This window comes from Denticeps clupeoides, chromosome 10, assembly GCF_900700375.1.
Source record: "Denticeps clupeoides chromosome 10, fDenClu1.1, whole genome shotgun sequence".
Taxonomy (NCBI): domain Eukaryota; kingdom Metazoa; phylum Chordata; class Actinopteri; order Clupeiformes; family Denticipitidae; genus Denticeps; species Denticeps clupeoides.
In genome coordinates this window covers 7,428,923-7,447,284 of record NC_041716.1, presented here as the reverse complement: position 1 = coordinate 7,447,284, position 18,362 = coordinate 7,428,923, and the positions used below count along the sequence as shown (strand labels likewise).

The 18,362-nt window shown below is 40.9% G+C and overlaps 1 protein-coding gene across 3 annotated transcripts in view; it reads left to right on the top strand.

The window, feature by feature from the left end:
- cfap74 (cilia and flagella associated protein 74) overlaps positions 1 to 18,362 on the top strand; it is a 37,695-nt gene that overhangs the window by 7,826 nt on the left and 11,507 nt on the right. For all 3 annotated transcript variants that reach the window (XM_028994778.1, XM_028994777.1, XM_028994779.1), the window contains exons 13-23: positions 623 to 796; positions 1,143 to 1,261; positions 3,692 to 3,758; positions 5,226 to 5,315; positions 5,571 to 5,747; positions 6,177 to 6,288; positions 6,891 to 7,036; positions 8,065 to 8,187; positions 8,269 to 8,390; positions 11,627 to 11,755; positions 16,248 to 16,335. In XM_028994778.1, coding sequence (XP_028850611.1) covers positions 623 to 796; positions 1,143 to 1,261; positions 3,692 to 3,758; positions 5,226 to 5,315; positions 5,571 to 5,747; positions 6,177 to 6,288; positions 6,891 to 7,036; positions 8,065 to 8,187; positions 8,269 to 8,390; positions 11,627 to 11,755; positions 16,248 to 16,335 — 1,347 coding nt within the window. The remainder of the gene's footprint in view (positions 1 to 622; positions 797 to 1,142; positions 1,262 to 3,691; positions 3,759 to 5,225; positions 5,316 to 5,570; positions 5,748 to 6,176; positions 6,289 to 6,890; positions 7,037 to 8,064; positions 8,188 to 8,268; positions 8,391 to 11,626; positions 11,756 to 16,247; positions 16,336 to 18,362) is intronic.

Sequence of the window (18,362 nt, the reverse complement as noted above, 5' to 3'; positions counted from 1 at the left end):
TAATGACTATGATGGATGTCATGCTGAAAATAAGACATCATCTCGGGAAAGTGAGTCAGTCAGGAAGAAATAAAAAGGATTATGATGTTCCTGGGAAATTAACATTTTCATAACTGCTCATCTTTATCCCAACCACCCTCAAACTATTTAGGTTTTGTGTGAATGGTGCCTTTTGTGATGGATCAGTTAATTGAGCATGACGTGGTAATATTTTATCTGGTTGCTGTCAGAGCAACAGACTGCAGACAGCAGAAATTGCACAATTATGGTTTCTTTGTGCAATAAGACATGTTTTCTTCAGGGTGAGGTAAAGAGAAAAACAACTTTATTGGAATGCATTATCTTAATGTTGGAGGAGCTCATTATGCCCCATGTCAAGAGGAATTTGTCATTGTGAGAGGAAGTCCACAAGAAATAAGATTGGCAACTTCCATAAACTCTGAAACTTGAATATTGAGAGAATCAACAGACTAATGCAGTCCTAAGAAACCTATTGCCACATTGCTAGTTCTCATTGATGCTCGGTTGGTGTGTGAGTGAATCTCGATTGCTTTAAATTTCAGTGACCATAATGAATTAATTTATTATGCACTCCACTCTTTCCTTCCTTTACTTATTTTAGAGCACATCTGATGAGGAGAGTGCTTTTAAATCCCTTTCTTCAAGCGTCCTCCAGAAAGACCTGATTTCTCAGATTACAGGCAAAAGACAGACTTTAGTGTCTCAGAAAAAGGGCTCAAGTAAGAGGGAGCTTAAACGACCCTTCACTAGCAAGCCAGAGGTCATCCATTTTAAGGTAAACATCTTAATTTTTCAATATATTAAGTAGGCTTGGGCTGGTAACAAATTTTCAATTATTGATCATTGTCTCATTAAATAACTAGATTTGAAGTGGTGGTAGTTGCCTAGTGGGTAACACACTTACCTATGAACCAGAAGACCCAGGTTCAAATCCCACTTACTACCATTGTGTCCCTGAGCAAGACGCTTAACCCTAAGTTACTCCAGGGGGGACTGTCCCTCTGGATAAGGGCATCTGATAAATGCTGTAAATGTAAATGTAAATGTTTATGTATTACATGTGGTTTAATAACAAAGTAAAAAAAATCTAATATGATTTAAATGATTTCCATTTCTTTCAGGACTTTGATATTGGAAAAGTTTATAAGAAGAAAGTCACCTTGATCAATGTCACATATTCTACAAATCACTGCAAGCTGCTTGGTGTTACGGCTGAGCTGTTGGACTTTGTATCCATAAAGTAAGCCAATCTTTCTTAAAGTTTCTGATGGACAGTTCTGTTCTGTGCTCTCTTGAGCTTGAGGTAAATGAACAGACCACAGTGAATGAGTAATGGTTACAGACAGTGCATGCAGTCATAGTCCAGATCACTCATGTCTCCACCAAAGTAGCGCAGTCGTCATGTCGGGCAAACAAGTAGTAGTTGCTATGCAACAGCTGTGAAGACAACCAGAACTCCATTTTTTTGGGAACCGGCAGCAAGCTGTTGGTATTGCAGCAGCTAAAAACATAGAAACAGATGATTCCTGTACAGGCAGCCTATAGGGAACCAGAGAGATACTCACAGGGGGGGCTGTTGGGTCCATTAATGTTAAGGAGGTTGTTATGGGTCTAAACACAGCAAGAATCCAGAGAGACTGACACAGTAGGCACATGTGGCACATCCACCTGCATAAAAAGATTAGTGAACAGCAATACTGTAATCTCTTTAATAGTTTAGAGAAGCACCACAGTTGCTCAGAGGACTGAGTCAGGCATTTGCACATTAAATGCTGGCATGGATTTGGTCATTTCTTCTTTTTTTCAGACTACACCTGGCTCGCTGGAAGTCTGCCAGCCCAGGTTGCGTTATCTGACTCAACAGTTTAGCCCTAATGGTGCCCTCTCTGGAGTTTCCAATCATAGAGTATCTGTGTCCTCACTGTCTACACAATTAGGAATTTATATCCGTGTGTGTGTATACAATGCGGTCCTCGTGTGTGTCCTCACGTGCTGGCGTGGGTGAGTGAGCCCGCGTTGGCCATATGTTGCGGCTTCCTTAAACGCCCACTGGAATTCTAAAAATGGATACTGATTTCTCTATTTCATCCAATCCCAACTCTCAACCCCCTTCCATAGTCTTTCTTTTCCTCCGAGAATCCTCTCTCTCTCTTCCTCCGGTGCTCTTTACATTCTCCAGTCCTCCTGGTCTTTCACATTTCCATATGTCATCACATGGACCTGCCCATGTCAAGGGTTTCATACTATTTCTGACTTAAGACACTGTCTAATTTATGTCTAATAAGTCAGAATTTTTCTCCATTGTCAAATTTGCATCTGTTGAACAGAAAAATGCTCTTCACTTAGTATTATTATTCCAGGTATTATTACTTTGAGCGATGGAGGTGGTAGGTGGAGTTATTTCGGTAGAGGGATTCATAATGGGTTTAGGGGGGTAAAGAATAATGTGCCCTTGGACTAAAAATGAATGCATGTGTACACATACGTGTACAAATAGCAGTGTGTTAAAGATTCAAATAATCCTGGGACATGATATTTTGTTTAGTGAATAGCCAATGGGCCAGATATCGGTCTGGGTTCTTGGACTATATGGCATGCGTTTAGTGCAAGATAAGGTTTCGATCTTGCTTTTGGCACAACTTCAGTGAAAACACCCTAAGGCCATGTAAGGGCTGGGGTTCTGTAATCGATCAGACTCGGAATCAGGGTCAGAAACGGCTGCTGGCGCATGACTGTTGTTTACCTTGGATAACTCTGGCAGGAGCGCCCATGCTGGTGCCACAGTGGTGGATTCAGTCTTCTCATTCCTATTCTAAAAATATTGACTGGAGCAGGAAGGTGAGCTAAGAGGCACGGGGCTTACAGGAGACAGGCTCTGTTGGACGTGTCAGCTAAAAAAAAAAAACAAAGAATAGACTTCTTAAATTAAAATTAATCATTTCTGAGCAGGAGGATGGATTTAATGTTGTGCACCATTAGGATTGCTGTTAAATGCGTCCATTTGTAAGCCTTATTAGGACAGCAGTAGTTAACAAGCAGGGCATTGTTTTTGGAGAACAATGACTCCATATTGCCTCAGAGGTGCTCAGTGCTGCTGCTTCTTTTTTAATTAGGGTTTAATTACACTGTTTCTCTTTAATGTGATTTGGTTGCGGCACTGCCTTGCTTCTCAGCCCTATTGATTTGTGAGCTTTTTCAGGAAAAAAAATAAAGCATTTCTTCCAAGGCACACTGTTGCTCTCATATATTTATTTGTTTATTTACTGACTTGTAAAATTTAATCAATGGATGTGTTGCAGGGCTCCTTCGGTTGGGTTCTTGCCTAAAGTAGAGCACCTCGCTGCCTCAGCCCAAGTGTCAGGAGGTTTTGTTGCACCCGTTCTTATTTTTGGGTTGGATATCGGTTGATGTTTACAGAGTTGTAAACTTTTGTATTTCACAGAGCAGATTACAGTTTCACCACATTTACAGGGATTATTACTGGATGTTGAGTCTTGTATGTTAAATAGTAAAATAATAATTTTATTTCATCGTTTATAGGTTTTGTTTTTAATGTCTATTATTTATTATTATTGCCATGTGACTTATTTTACAAAAATTATTTAAATATTTGTGACAGAAAACTCTCCATATGACAGGAACCTGCTTTTTGCTGTGTCTCTTCTTTCAGCTTCGAGCTGCCTGGCCCCATGTCATCTGGGATGGCCTGTGAAATGGAGGCTGTGTTCAAACCAGTGGTGAGGCCACAGCCACACTAATTCACATACACATGGACAGTCACTAATAAACATGGTCTTAAAATAGCTTTAAAGTACCATTCCATGATCTAATCTGTACTGTGGTGTGTCAGCGGCAGAGCATTTTCCCCTCAACCAATCCACTGCTAGGATTCGTTAGGATTACTTTCCTTTCCAGTGAAAACAAGTCGATTCCATCCATCAACACTTGCACGTTTTCCCTTTTTTATTATCTTCAACATCCTGTCTGTTTAATGTATTCTGTGGCCTGTAACAATGGGGATAGTTTAGTTTCAAAATTCACAAATTAGTATCGAACCATTCACAAATATATGTCTTTATTCAGCAACAAATAATAATAATAACAATAAATATTACACCATTCACAAATGCATTTCTTGACTAAAAAAAAATGTGCGTGATTTCAGTGCAATTACATTTATTCACAAACCGATAAACCTGCATTTACCAATCATCATATATATTTGTGAATACTCTTACATTAATTTGTGGATTTTTGAAACTTTCCGGACTGCGCTCGATGCACAAATGTGTTTTTTTTAAAGGTAGCCAATCAAATGTTTCCAAAGTTCAAAGCCAATCACATCAACTCATGTTCAAGGGTTAATTTTGACAACTTTGCGCTTCTTTCGCACACTGGCGTGGTCTCTTGGAAGGGATTGTGTAAAAACAAGTTTCATAAAATGAATCTGCATTTTAGACCGTGTCTTGAATTCTTGTATCCTGTGTTGACATGTGACAGATGGACATCACTTGACATGAGCGAGTGGGAAATCTTTCATTTAAATTCAGCAGAAAAATAGTTTGTAACACAACAAAACACTGGAGGATTTACATTATACTGTATATATGACTTTTGTCCCGACTAATTTTTCTTAGTCAAGAAATCCATTTGTGAATCTTGTTGCATTTGTTGCTAAATCAAGAAATATATTTTTGAATGGTGTGATATTTATTACTGAATTTTGAAACTAAACTCTCTCCATATGTAACTGTGTAGTGTAGTGGTAGGTTGTGCTGTCCAATGGATTTGTTCCCAGGAGCCTGCTGGGCACGTGTGGAGTGCAGTGCACCACAACAAATAAGTGACTGGTTGAGATGTTAAATTGGCTCGTGAAACCCCTGATCCGCTTCCCCCAAGTCTTAATCATGGGCTGATAGAAAGGTTTCTGTGGAAGGCAGCCCATGTGCAGGACCCTTGAGGCCTGCTGACGATTTAGAAATTGCATGACATGTTTAAAATGAACTACTCCAGGGATGCTTTACGTGAACAAAACACATCAATCTGAGTTTTTTTTTCTCCTCGGTTTGATCATGTTGTGCGAGATGCAGTTAGACTGATGCCAGGGCGTGCTGTGCATTCTGTCAGGACCGCTTCTGTGTTATTTGGTTGAAGAACAAAGATTTGCTTTTTTGGTTGTTGATGCTTTTCTTGTTTGTTCTCAGGTAGAGAAGGACCTGGAGGGCGAGGTGCGGTTCGCCTCTGCTGCAGGACTGTTCTCCGTGCCTGTGAAATGCACTCAGAAAAGATGTGAGGTAGGAGAAGGCAGCATAAAAATAAATCTTTTACGTGATTCATTTCTTAAAAGTGTGTGCGCGATAGCAAAAGATGATACACATGGCTTTGTTGTAATATTAATGAGGTAAAAAAACACATAAAAAACCTGCTGTTTAGCTGTCTTGCCGCTAGAGGCATTTGCTGCTAAACATTAAAGTGTTATTGGGCTTGTGGATTGAGAAGGACACTTCACCATCAAAAAATGTATGTTTTTGTCTCATTACTCTCCACAGATGGCTGTGGATAGCAGCCTCATTGACTTTGGAACCCATGTGGTTGGTCAGACAATTTCACGCCCAATCACCCTGACCAACAGGGGGGCTCTGGGCACACGCTACTTCCTGATTTCTTGTGCCTCTGACAATCATCTGCGCCTACAGAGCACAGCCCAGTCCTCCTACAGCACACAGGTAGGGACCAGATGTGTGTTGAGTGATTTGCACTAATTATTCTTGTTCAATACTCCCTACACAATTTCTTAGAGGAACACAGGCCTGCAGATCAGCGGTTTTCTTTCAACTATGAATGTGTTTTGCAGAGATGCGATGGCAGAGGATGCATTTCATTGTGTGCACCGTGTGCTGTGCTGTGATAAACCAAACACTTTCACATTACTATAGCAGTCACCAACACTATGTGTGTTAATCTTTTTCAATCAAATATTATGGTAATAGCAGACTTTGGTAAGTGGTACATGTAACCAGGAAATCAGTTTCAATTTAGCGCTGTTAATCTAGCGAGAACTGATTTGTAAGAATGTATTTGTTTACTGCCTGTCTGTGTCTTATTGATGGAGTGCATCTGCACACTGCTGTAAGCATGGCTGTGTGTTTGTGTAGGGGCTTGCAGAAATCGGTGAGTCAGGGGCACCAGCCTGTCAGGAGAGTGATGTCAAACAGGACCCAGAAAAGATCAGAAGTGAGGAAAACTGTCAGGAGACTGAATCACCAGGTAAAATCCATCAGGTCGCCTGGAAACCTTTGCTGTGTTCAACAGTTTAGGGAGGACAGAAGCATGAATTAAACATTTGACTCGTTCTTGAAAGTTAAAGTGAAGTGATCATCATTGTGAATCCACATTGATTTACATTTGTGCCATTTATCAGACGCCCTTATCCAACTTAGGGTTAAGTATCTTTGCTCAGGGACACAATGGTAGTAAGTGGGGTTTGATCCTGGGTCTTCTGGTTCATAGGCGATTGATTGTGTTACCCACTAGGCTACTACTACCCATTGTGAAACTCTACTTTGAAACGTTACTTTGCTCAGTGGCACCTCAGTGGCACCGTGGCAATTCGAGATTCGAACCGGCAGCCTTCTGATTATGGGGCTTCCTTACCTGCTGGGGAACCAGTGCTTCATGTGTTGAGGTTTCACTTGAAAAATCCCTCGGATGTGATCCAAAAAAATTTAATCCCTTGTTCAGTGCTGTTGAACAGTTGTTGTGCCATATGTCTGAGGCACTTTGGTAAGAAAGGACAGGAGCTGGATCAGGCCTGCAGCTGTGTATCAGTGTCCATTCGCATGGTGAGGGAGGATTTTCTTCTTCAACAGGACGGCCCGCTGCATGTGGTTCAGCTCAGTCTGGTCCAGAAGCTCTCACCTCAGGCCCCAGCCTGACTGAGCATGTGAACCAGGACCCCACCAAGGATGACACCCACCAGTTTACTGAGGAGACCAGTGAGATTCATCTTGGGGAGGTATATTGTTCACACTGATGCAACATTGGATTAGCTTTAGAGTAACTGCAGAAAAATAAAAACTCTGAAAGCTTTAGTCAGGGGCTCAGAAGTCATTATCCAGCTGCCCTGCTGTTCCGTCCTGTCTGGCAGCCTCTTTTCTGTCATTATTGCAGACATCTTTGAACATTCATTCACCATCACTCTAAAGCAGTATGGTTAGCTTAAGAGTTGTTCTCTTCTGATCTTTCTGGAAAAGTTTTGCATTTATGATGAACAAAACATGTGAACACACCATTTTCTATCATTATTGGTGTAGATGTAAAAATTAATGTGGCTGTTAAACAGGGCCTGAAGTCTAGAGCTCTGGCAGTCTTGTATTTCATTCTGTCTCTATGCTGCTGGACCACCTTCCATCCTGCTTCGTGCTGGTTGTCCAAGTAGAGCCCTGGCAGCTGCAGAAATTGCTCCAAATTGTCACTTTGATTTATTTCTCTCATATTTGTCATTTGATTACCGCATCATGAGAGGTGGATCATTATACACTGCATCCTAGTCATTACAGGAGCAGAAAATTCTAAGGCAATATATTCCTGATCTTTTCATTCCTTTATCACAGTTTTTTTTTTACCTCAGTGTCAGCAATGACATGTTGCCTCTGGTTTAATACCAACCAGTCAAAATCTGAGAATCAGTCGCTTTATTTATGTTGACATAAAGGCAACAAACAGGCAATAAAAGTGACTGTATATCAGAAATATGAAAGGCATAACAATGGCGTTGACCTCACAGCACAACATTAATTCGCTTAAATTATTTTAGTATATTTCCTGATTTTCCTGGGATTTTCATACAATTTGTTTTAACAAGTCACTGTGTTGACATCTTTATTTTTGCCTACTCACTGAATGAGATATAGCTTCCAATCTTCCAAGATTAAAGAAGCTACCAAATTTGAATTTGAGCTTTAAATTCCGTAGCAAGTGCCATCCAAGTGCCATTATTAGATTTTTATTAGATATTAGATTTTGACTTGTCTTCTTTTTCAGGTCAGAGAGGGTGATATTGGACCCTTTGGGAGCGTTAAGATATATGTCACCTTCACTCCAACTCTTCCCGGTGAAGCCAGTATGGACTTCCAGATCAACTTTTCTCATCTGAGCTGTCTGCCAGTAGAGTGACATCCTATTACTGAAAATATTCAGTTTTTCTTTTTAATTATTATTATTGAGCAGTAAACTTGACACTTCCAGATTCCTGTTACTGTGCAAGGGATGGCAGTGAGCATGCCTGTCTCAGTGACAAAGCCAGACATCGATCTGAAGATTTGCTTTTTTGACCGTCTCTACCAAGACAGCATAGAAGTTCAGAGCAGGTAAAGGATGAGGGGGTTTGTTTTGTTCTCCAATACAAGTGTTCAATAGCACGTCTGTGAAAGACTGATCAACATGGTGGGCATTACAAGTGTGTGTTCTGACACCTCTCTGTTGAACCAGCATGATATGTGTTTGCGTCTATGTGTGTGGTGTGATGTGAGAATTTGTCAGCTTTTCATCAACAGACATGACATAGTTTATCTCCAAACCTCCATAGATTCATTTTAGTTGCTGAGGAGCTATCCATGGTGCTGAACGGAAAGTGAGCATTAAGCTTTTCAAATCTAAAACATTTTGGAATGTCCTTTCGCAAGAAATATCTTTTTGTGTGTAAGTATATACGATTAACACCCTGAAGCTCTACCCAGCTTTTAAAAAAATGCCTAAAAGCACAAGCCTGACGCACTCCCAGGCAGATGGGGGATATGAAGATTGTGGTTTATCCTACTTCTTCAATGGATAAATTTCAAGACAATAACAACATTTATTGAAGAAGGTATATTTAAAGCCTTACAGAATTAGTTACAGGGACACATTTATTTCTGTCAGAGGTTACATTGACATACAAATAGCGAACACATTTATAATCGATGGAATAGAAAATTGAGAAAATTATAAAGTTTGAGAAACATTGTAAATTGTAAATCTGGGTGGTAGTAGCCTAGTGGGTAACACACTCGCTTATAAACCAGATGACCCAGGTTCAAACCCCACTTACTGCCATTGTGTCCCTGAGCAAGAAACTTAACCCTAAGTTGCTCCAGGGGGGACTGTCCCTGTAACTACTGACTGTAAGTTGCTCTGGATAAGGGCGTCTGATAAATGCTGTAAATGTAAATGTAAATCTTTCACTGTAGGTCAAAATATTCAACTTTAAAGGGTTTGGGGAGTCTTATAGTCCTGTACTTCACCAGTTTGCAAGGTTATAGAATATCACCTTTGTCTATGTTAGTGTGTGTGTGTGTGTGTGTGTTTGACTTTCAGCATGTTACAACTGAAGAGGGATTTGTGGCATTGGCCATCTGGAGCTCAAACATAGCAGTGTGCATGTGCTGATGACTGTGTCTCCTTCACCAGATCAGCCAAAAATAAACACCCAGCCCTGCTTTTAATAGCCTGCATTTTTGCAATGTTGTGCCAATCCATGTCAGATCTTCTGGTTCATTGATTCGGCAGCGAGGTTAAAAAATAGTCTCTGTTACCGGTGTTCACTCGCGTTAAATAATCCTCTAAAAACTGAAAACTTGTCAGCAGCTGACATTCCACTTTTTTGGCCATACAGTAATTCCCGCTGCCCACTACCCTAACCCCGTCCTGTGTACTGTACCATACTGTAAAGCTAGTGGAGCTGAGTATGCAGTGAAAGGCCTTTTATTAGCACAGCCTCCTTCCATCGCTTTACCCCTCCCTGTCTTTCTCTCTGTCTCTCTTGATTAATGTTGCCTGTTTTTTTAGAGAGGCACCATTTTAAGTCCTCCCTCACCTCCTTCCTCCCGACTCCATTTAAAATTTAGGCTGCCGAATTCTTAATATAGAAAAAAAAAAAAAAAAAATAGAAGAAGAAGATGGGGGTAGCGGACACATCCCAAAGCCCTTATGTGTGAATTGTGGGCTAAGTGCTAAGTGGGCTGGCAGAAGGTTCTGCGCATGTGGAGCTGGGCACGTTGGAAGATGTTAGCAATGTGCGGTGCACCGCAGCACCAGTGAGCTCTTACTCTCTGGAGCTTGGTTATCCAAGCACTTCTTCTCCACATGGACTATACCCAAGCTTACCATCTGGGCCCTTAAGGAATTCAGAGAGTGCCACTGCTAAAGCCACACAGACATTAGCCGATAATGAGCATTAGCGCTAGGAGACGAGTGCTTCGGGGGAAGGGTTTTTCTAAGAAAGAGAGAGACTAGAATCATGCTGGTTCCAGATGTTCACGATCCGGCCCTACTTTACACAGCAGGCAGTTTCAGGCACTAAAGGTCGTCAGACGGGGAGGTCACAGAACATATGATTTTACAGGGTCTTCCCAGCTGTAGTTTTCCACAAAGCTACTTTTAGAAAATCTCCCATATGAAATGTGTTTTTTTTTTGTGTGTGTGTGTGTGTGTGTGTGTGTTCTTCTTTTCTTTCTGCAAAATGTCTGGTGACTGCACTATTTTATCTAATATGGTGCCATCAGTTTTGAAGTGTGAATTCCTTCAAGAGAAGAAGTGCTCTTGTCATGGAACATCTGTTAATTTTTTTTTTCGCTCTATCCAAGTGCCCTTGCCTTCAGGCAAACACCATCTGTTGAAGCCCATTGTAAATGGGGCACATTGTGGTTGCTATTGTCATTTGAACATGGCATTGAACATTCTCTTCAAAGACTTCCGATGCCCGCCCATTTCCAAAGACCCTATTTCTGGAATTCATGGACTTAAAATAGAAAAAAAGCTGTTTGCCAAGCACTAGTCCCAGTGAGCGTTGAGTCATGGAGTCCTAACAGTCCTTCACAGTGTGTATGTGTATGTGTGTGTGTGTGTGTGTGTGTGTGTGTGTGTGTGTGTGTGTGTGTGTGTGTGTGTATAAATTAATTCCCAGAGTGGAGGGACATTTTTTATTGAGTACCGTGGAAACTCCTTGCCATGGGCATAACATGCTTTGGATCCCACTGAAACTGGGTCACCCAAATGGAGAGAGTGAAACGAAGACTTGCTTCAGTGCGTTGGGGGAAGCAATTAAAGCGTGTGTCACTCACCAGCCTCATGCTGTGTCCTTGCAGAAATGAGCACCTTTCTCCATTTTTGCTGAGACTGCTGGTTGAGATTGGTGCCTTCTTTGTAAAGTTTACAATAGGTGGCCATATCCACGAGTCTGACTTTGGCTCGACAGTGACATATCTGTTGTGAATACGGTCAAAAGTAAGATGAAGTATACTTACCTATATTATCCAAGTTGGTGCGTACTTGATAGGTTGAAAGGTGTGTGTTAAAACTGAATCATTCAAAAGCAGCCTGTGCCATGTTTTAAATGAACTTGTTAGCCATAAAATAGTAGCATGCACACTGTATCCATGACAACATGCTGAAACAGTCCAATCCACGTTGACTTAATTCAAGAAAGAGTCTTTCTCTTATGCTCGCTGTTATGGTTACAAGATCATTGTGTGAGAAACACACACCTTGAAAATAACAACCTGACTAAAAGTGAAAGTGAAGAATGTGTGTGTGTATGTTTATGGCTACATTCGTAATTGTGTTACAGAGCCAGCACTGCCCTGCGTCTGACGTTTGAAGTGTGTAAGGAGTTGAAGAACCATATGGAGATCCTGCCCAAGACAGGTTACATTCAGGCCAACTCCACCTTCCACGCACAGCTGAGGTTTCTCCCCAGGTAAACATGCAGGGGCCTCTTATACAAGGGAAGTGTGCATGCAGTTATTTCTATATTGCACCATACGAATTTCAGAGAAAAGTGTCAGGTTGTGTGTGCTTGTGTGTGAGTGCTGTCCCTTTAAGTGACACTATGTCTATTTCTTATTATTTTGGAATGGGCGTATAAAACATCTTTAGTGACGTATTAATGGTCACAGGTTTATAATCATCCAGAATCCATGAAAGCTCTCGGTTATTTGTCCTTTCCCTTTTAAACTGGCTGATTTTCAAGACTTAAAGAATTGATTACACACCAACTAGCAAAAGCTAGGGGGTTGGTTTAGCTTACATAGAGGTAGTACTACATTTCAAAAGCACAAGTTACCTAGAATTTTGGACAATTGATCTAAATACAGGTTTGTGTGTAAATGTAAAATATTTGCAGTAGTCGTCACACTCCTTTATATGTTTATTTTGCCTCTGAGGCATATTGATGACTAAGAAGGTTATGATGGCGGCAGATTTCCATGAAAAAAGTTAATGGCACATTTGTTGGGGTAGGCGATTGCTGTTGGGGAAGTGGAGCTGCTGTAATCTGCTTTGGCGAATCAGTGAGTTTTGCAGTGCAGATTAAACGAGCATTACACCCCTCCTCTCTGCCACTGGAGCTGCATTTATGTAATGTGACTGAACGTTGCCTTTCACGCCGGCATCAGCGTTTCTGTCAGTGCAGGCTTATGATCTTTCACTAATCTGTTCACAATTACCAATACAGTCACAAGAACATCTACAGTGACTATTTACAATTTGCTCCCTGTGTTTTTTGTGATCTGATCTTTTTTTCATCATTCTTTATAGATCTGCATTTAATGTATTACTGCATTGAGATGCAATGCTTTGGTATGAGTTGTGAAATTTGATTACATTGGGGTGGGTGTTGGGTTTGATAAAGCTCCCAGCTAGAGCTGGAAGCCGGAGTCATGACACGATCTGTAAAGCCCTGTGACGTGGTTGACGTCACCAATCACGCATTCACAACCACCTTTGTTTGGCTTACAAGTGACTCATTTTCATGCTCACACAGGGCCACATGAGTGTGCGGGTGTTTAGTTTCATTACTGTGGCTGCGCACGCTCATGGACCCCCCCTTCCCCCCCAAGGGCTTTTGAGAATGATAATCCTGTAGTGAACCACCCCCTAACATCCATCTTCAGGGTGCTATACATTCATGGATTAATTCTCTCAATGTACACATTTACCTGAAGAAATCTAGAGGGGTTATAGGACATTTGATGTCCTCTTTTAAAAGTGTTTGTTCCATAAATGTGATGAGAGAGGGTACTGCCTGTTTCTAATCCTTTTCATAATCGCATTTCTAATGTGGGTGTGCAGGCAAAGCTTTATGCTCAAAACATGATGGGATTTTTTTTTCCCCTGCGCTGTATGTGCGAGATAATGAACATGTACGTTACCTTGTCCTATCCTAACAAAAGCATAGATTATGCATGTACTCCAGTGAAAGTAGTTCTCTCTGGCGACCATGAGCTATTAAGCACTGTGTCAGTGTGGTGGTCTGTGGATTATTGGTCTGTTTGCCACTTTGTTATGACACTGGCAGTACTTCTGCAAACCCTGTGGCACTTGTTAGCACTTATGCATGTAGGAGCATATCAGTAAAAAGCACTGCCTCAAACCAAAATAAAAGCTTGAACATGTTAGACATCTGTCATCGTTGCTCTGCTTTCCCAATGATGTAATAATAGCCAATGCGGCTGTTATTTCAATTTCTCACCTCACTGAAGCAGAAGTGTGAGACATGGTGTAATCTATTACCAGGGGTGGGTAAAATGTTCAGCATTGTGTTCTGTTACAGTTGCTTAATCTTCAGAATACTTTTAATGTACATATGGTGTGTGTGTGTGTGTGTGTGTGTATATATATATAGTTTTGCATGCGTAAAAAGCTAAAGGCAATAATAACAAACATACTGCAGGTTTGCTGATCTCATAACCAATATAAAATCAAATGAGTAGTTTAAATTCAGTAATCTATCATGTGCTTTTTCTTGAATTTCCAGTCTTCCAGTACATTATGGACAGGGTTTCATTAGAGCGCAACAGAGTGCTCTATTATTAAGGTGGAGATTTGAAATAAACCCCCGATCACTGCTATCCAAAATGTCCTTCATTATCTGTCTTCTGTAGTTGGGGTTCTTGCAAAGTCATACCAGTAACAGTAAAAGCAAATACTGCAATATTAAAGAACCTTTTGACCGTTTCAGCAAAATAATCTCTATGGAACTCATAGTTAAACAATGCTTAAATTGTCATTAGTGTGTTATCAATAGTATCAGTTCTACTATTAACCACTGACATCAGAAATGTGTCCTCTGCTTTTAACCCATCACCCTTGGTGAGCAGTGGGCAGCCATGAAAAGCTCCTGGGGAGAAGTGGGTGGGAACGGTGCTTTGCTCAGTGGTTCCTCAGTGGCGCCTTGGTGGTTCGGGATTCAAACCGTCAACACAACTGTTGCAATCAGGCAGGGGCAACTCTGGGCCCGGGATTCGGACTGGAGTTTCATGTTTGTCCTGTGCTATTATGTTTCCTGATTGTCCTTTGTATGATTGTATAAAGCTGCCCAGTTTGTGTCTGTTTGCCGTCAGGTCATTCTTACTTGATGTGTCCCCTGTCCTGCTCACTACGTAATTAACCCCCGTTGTGCGTATTCGTCCTTCTTCCTTGCCATGTCCAGCCATCATTCCAGATCTCCTTCCTTGCCATGTCAAACCAGCATGACAGTGACATCAGGTCTGTTTCCTTACTTGCTAGACCACCACTGCCCCTTTTTTCTTTTTTTCTTCTTTTTGTGAAATTATCAATTATCGAGTCATGTCATGTTTAATATTTGAAAACATGAGGTCAGAAAAGACAAATAGAAGAAATCACATGCAGGTTAATGGATAGGGAGGCAAAAAAAGAGGTCCCCAAAAATCCATCCACCCATAAATCCTCCTGACAGATGGGCTGGCCGATGCCCTGTGAGGCTTTTCCACTCTGCCATGCCAAGATAATTCCAGAAAGAGGCTCTGGCTGTGACTCCATTAACCAAAAACAAGCGCTTCCTTAAATAAATCAACCCACGTTTTGGGGGGTAGGGGGCATAAACACTTCTTTAACAAATCCCAGCGATCGATGGCCTCCCCTGGAGCCGGTGCAGCCAAGTCTTTTAGCCAGAGTGACGCTTGCATTCTTACAAATACAAGCTGATTTTCTTTCTGTTTTTTTGGCCCATGAAATGTTGTCCTAAGCCACCCTGGAGGGAACTTGTGGAGAAAGGATTCTGCCAAGTCACTTCAAGGCTTATTTCAGATTTACTAGAATATCATAGGGAAGGAAATAGATTCTGTGAGGTCCCTTAAATCCACCTGGAAGGAAAAAGTGTGTCATGAGGTACCATGCAATTATAATGTAAGCACAGAAGCTATGTGGCGAGAGGTTATAGTAGCTGGTATTTATGCAAGAATGTGCACAGGAATGCGCTGCCTGTATGAAGTCACATGTGCTGGAAAGTTGCTGTGTGGGTTGAGGAGCTGCTTAACAGCGGGATTGAATTATTTAGCTTGGATGGGCTGTTACCGTGGTGATCGAGTTGGGCAATGCAGTAAGCAGATGTATTAACTCCCCTGCTTTCTGTGTTATATGGGGCTGACTCGCAACTACGAGTGGCTGCAGCGTAGCGCCGTTTCCTACACGGTGCATCACCATGGCTACGGTGGTGCGGAGGTAGTCCAGTGATTTTTCAGCAGATGTAACTTCTGTCCACCCAGTGCAGAGATTAGCCTGCTCTCTCTCTCTCACTCTTTCTCTCTCTTGCACTCACTCTAACCCCATGTGGGGAGGGTTGTTTTAGACGGGTTGTCAAGCTCAGCTTTGTCAAATATGCAACAAACGCAGCAATTCAGCTCCTTTCAGCCAGACACTCAACGTCCTCTTTACTGTATTTTTATTGACAAATTCAAGGGCTTTACTGATATTCACAGCAACATAGATTCTGTTTTATTTTTTTAATTCAGTACTTAAATACATACTACTCTAAAATGCAGCTGGAAGATATGAGTTGCATTTAAGCTTTTGTAGAAGCATTCTAACTGAATTACACGGTTCACAAAATCAAGTTTTACTTCATCAGGATCTGTTTGCAAATGTCAGTTTCCTTGTGCATGGAATATTTAGAAGGTAGTAATTATGTATTTTCTATTCATGGCAGAAAAGAGCAAACATTTTATTTTAAATGAGTTAAACAGTTCTCAAAAGCCATTTTCTGGTTTATAGAATTGTATTGATGGATAGCTTTAAAATGTAAGTGTTTTGCCTGCAGAATTGCTGGCTTGAAATCTGTGGAAAGACCCATTTAAAGTCAACTGGCTATACTTCTGTGAATATCAGGTATTACTTTTGTGATAATTCTGTTTATTTGTTTGTTTGTTTTGCCTTCCTTGCTTCATCTTTAGACGGTCCCTGCCTGTGGATGCAAAGCATTTCTTTGACAAGGAAACTGGAGTCCTGGAAGTGCCTTTGACAGTACAAGTAGCTGATCAGGTTTGGGACACACTCTTACAACTCTATGCACCATGGTCTACTGATCGTACGTTGTAAGGTCTGCTATTATAGATTTCTTGACATATTGAGTTAAAATAAAAAATATCCAAAGCGACTTACAATCAGTAATTACAGGGACAGTCCCCCTGAAGACACTAAGGGTTAAGTGTGACTTTGTAAGTGTGATCTGTTCTATAGGCAAGTGTCTTACCCACTAGGCTACTACCACCTCTAATACTTTAGAGTTTGGTGATGCCGTCAACTTTTGTAGGGCTTTATTTACATTTAAAACACCTTGGCTCAAACACCTTGGGACTCATAACTGAAGGATTGCATGTTTCATGGCTGCCCACTGCTTACTAAGGGTGATGGGTTTAATGCAGAGAGCACATTGCATTGTGTACACGGTGTGCTGAGCTGCAGTGTATCACAATGACAATAACAATTACTTTCACTTTCACATCAGGGATGAGATTTTACCTCATGATATGTTTATTTATTTATATGTTCTTTTGTTCATATGGACATTATAGCATATTTGAACCCACCTGTGCCTCAAAGTTTCTGTCATATTCCTTCATGCCTATGACAGCCACAAAATCTGTTCTCAGAGGTGTCCTGACCCTGGCATTAAAGTCCTGTTGCAGTTATTCATGCTGACACCAGTAATAGTTCATGGTGCTTAATGCTGAAGTTTGACCGCTAAAATTATCCTCCTTCCCTGAAGGCTAATGACTGTGCGTGCTAATGAGTGCTGTGTGGAGAAAAGGTTACTCCACAGTGGCTTACATACAGAGTGTCTGTGTTTGGAGTCATGGAGACCTGTGACAGTCTGATTATACAATAAAAATGGTTGCCACGGCATTCTTTTTGTTCTAAGTTGAGGCTGTTAGGTTCTTGCCATGTAGATTTTTGCAACTGTTTTGTGCACCATTGCAACTAAACAACACAAAATAGGTGAAACAACAGCTCCATGTGTCAAATGCTTTCCACAATCTGTAGGAAAAATATGTGTGTTTAAACCCCATTGGGCTGTCCAAGGGTGGTAGGTGCTCACAATCTGCCTAGCAACAGATTAAGGACATCCAGGATATGAGACACTGATGAGGCTTTTTGTGTCTAAAATATATTATGAATTATAAAAAAAAAAGCAGATGAACATTTTAACAGCATTTTTTAAAGTCTATGTCAACAAATAATACAAAATAACCATATAGCTCATGATTATTTATTTATTTGTTTATTTTTGCCAACTTTAACTCCTTATGTCAACCTGTAGATTTGCTGAAGTATGTTGGTCTGACCTCTGAATGTGGCATTGCAGACCCAGCATCATTTTTATCATTACCTGGGATCTTTTGCGCTTTACGTAGACCGCTCTGTTGCATCCTGTTTTTGTCTGATTGCCTTTTTTTCCTGTCCAAAGGTTTCCATGAGTAACGCCTGTGTGTGTGTTTTGACATATTATTATTGTTTGAGATGATTTCTGGCATTTGAGGCTGCACAGGGCTGAAGATGCTTTTTCATTCCACACAGCATGACTTAAGTCAACATTTACTTATCTACTTATTTATATAGTAGGTTTAAAGATCCTGTTTAAGGTGTACATGATCAGGCATGATTTGAATTAAAATTAAGAAGTCTTACAATTATTTGCTCTATGTCCTAAGCTAACAACATGTTCATAATGCAGGATTGAATTAGCCTCATCATTTGAACTGTGGTCAAATGAAAATCTGTACTCCTTGCAAATCTCACTACTTCTCTGCAACCTTGCCTTCGTGCATATACACAGCCAGGAGTCCCATGGAGACTAATCCTGTGGCCCAGATACACATACACATTCAAACATACACTTTATACACACATATGCACAGCGTCTCACCTCACTGGGCCAGATGACCCACAGCGAGCGAATCTGTGTACCAGACACTTACAGATAGAGCACACTACAGAGGCAAATGGATGAACAGACATATTTGCATATAAGTGCATGTGCAAGGAAAAGGTTCAGGTATATTTGCTTA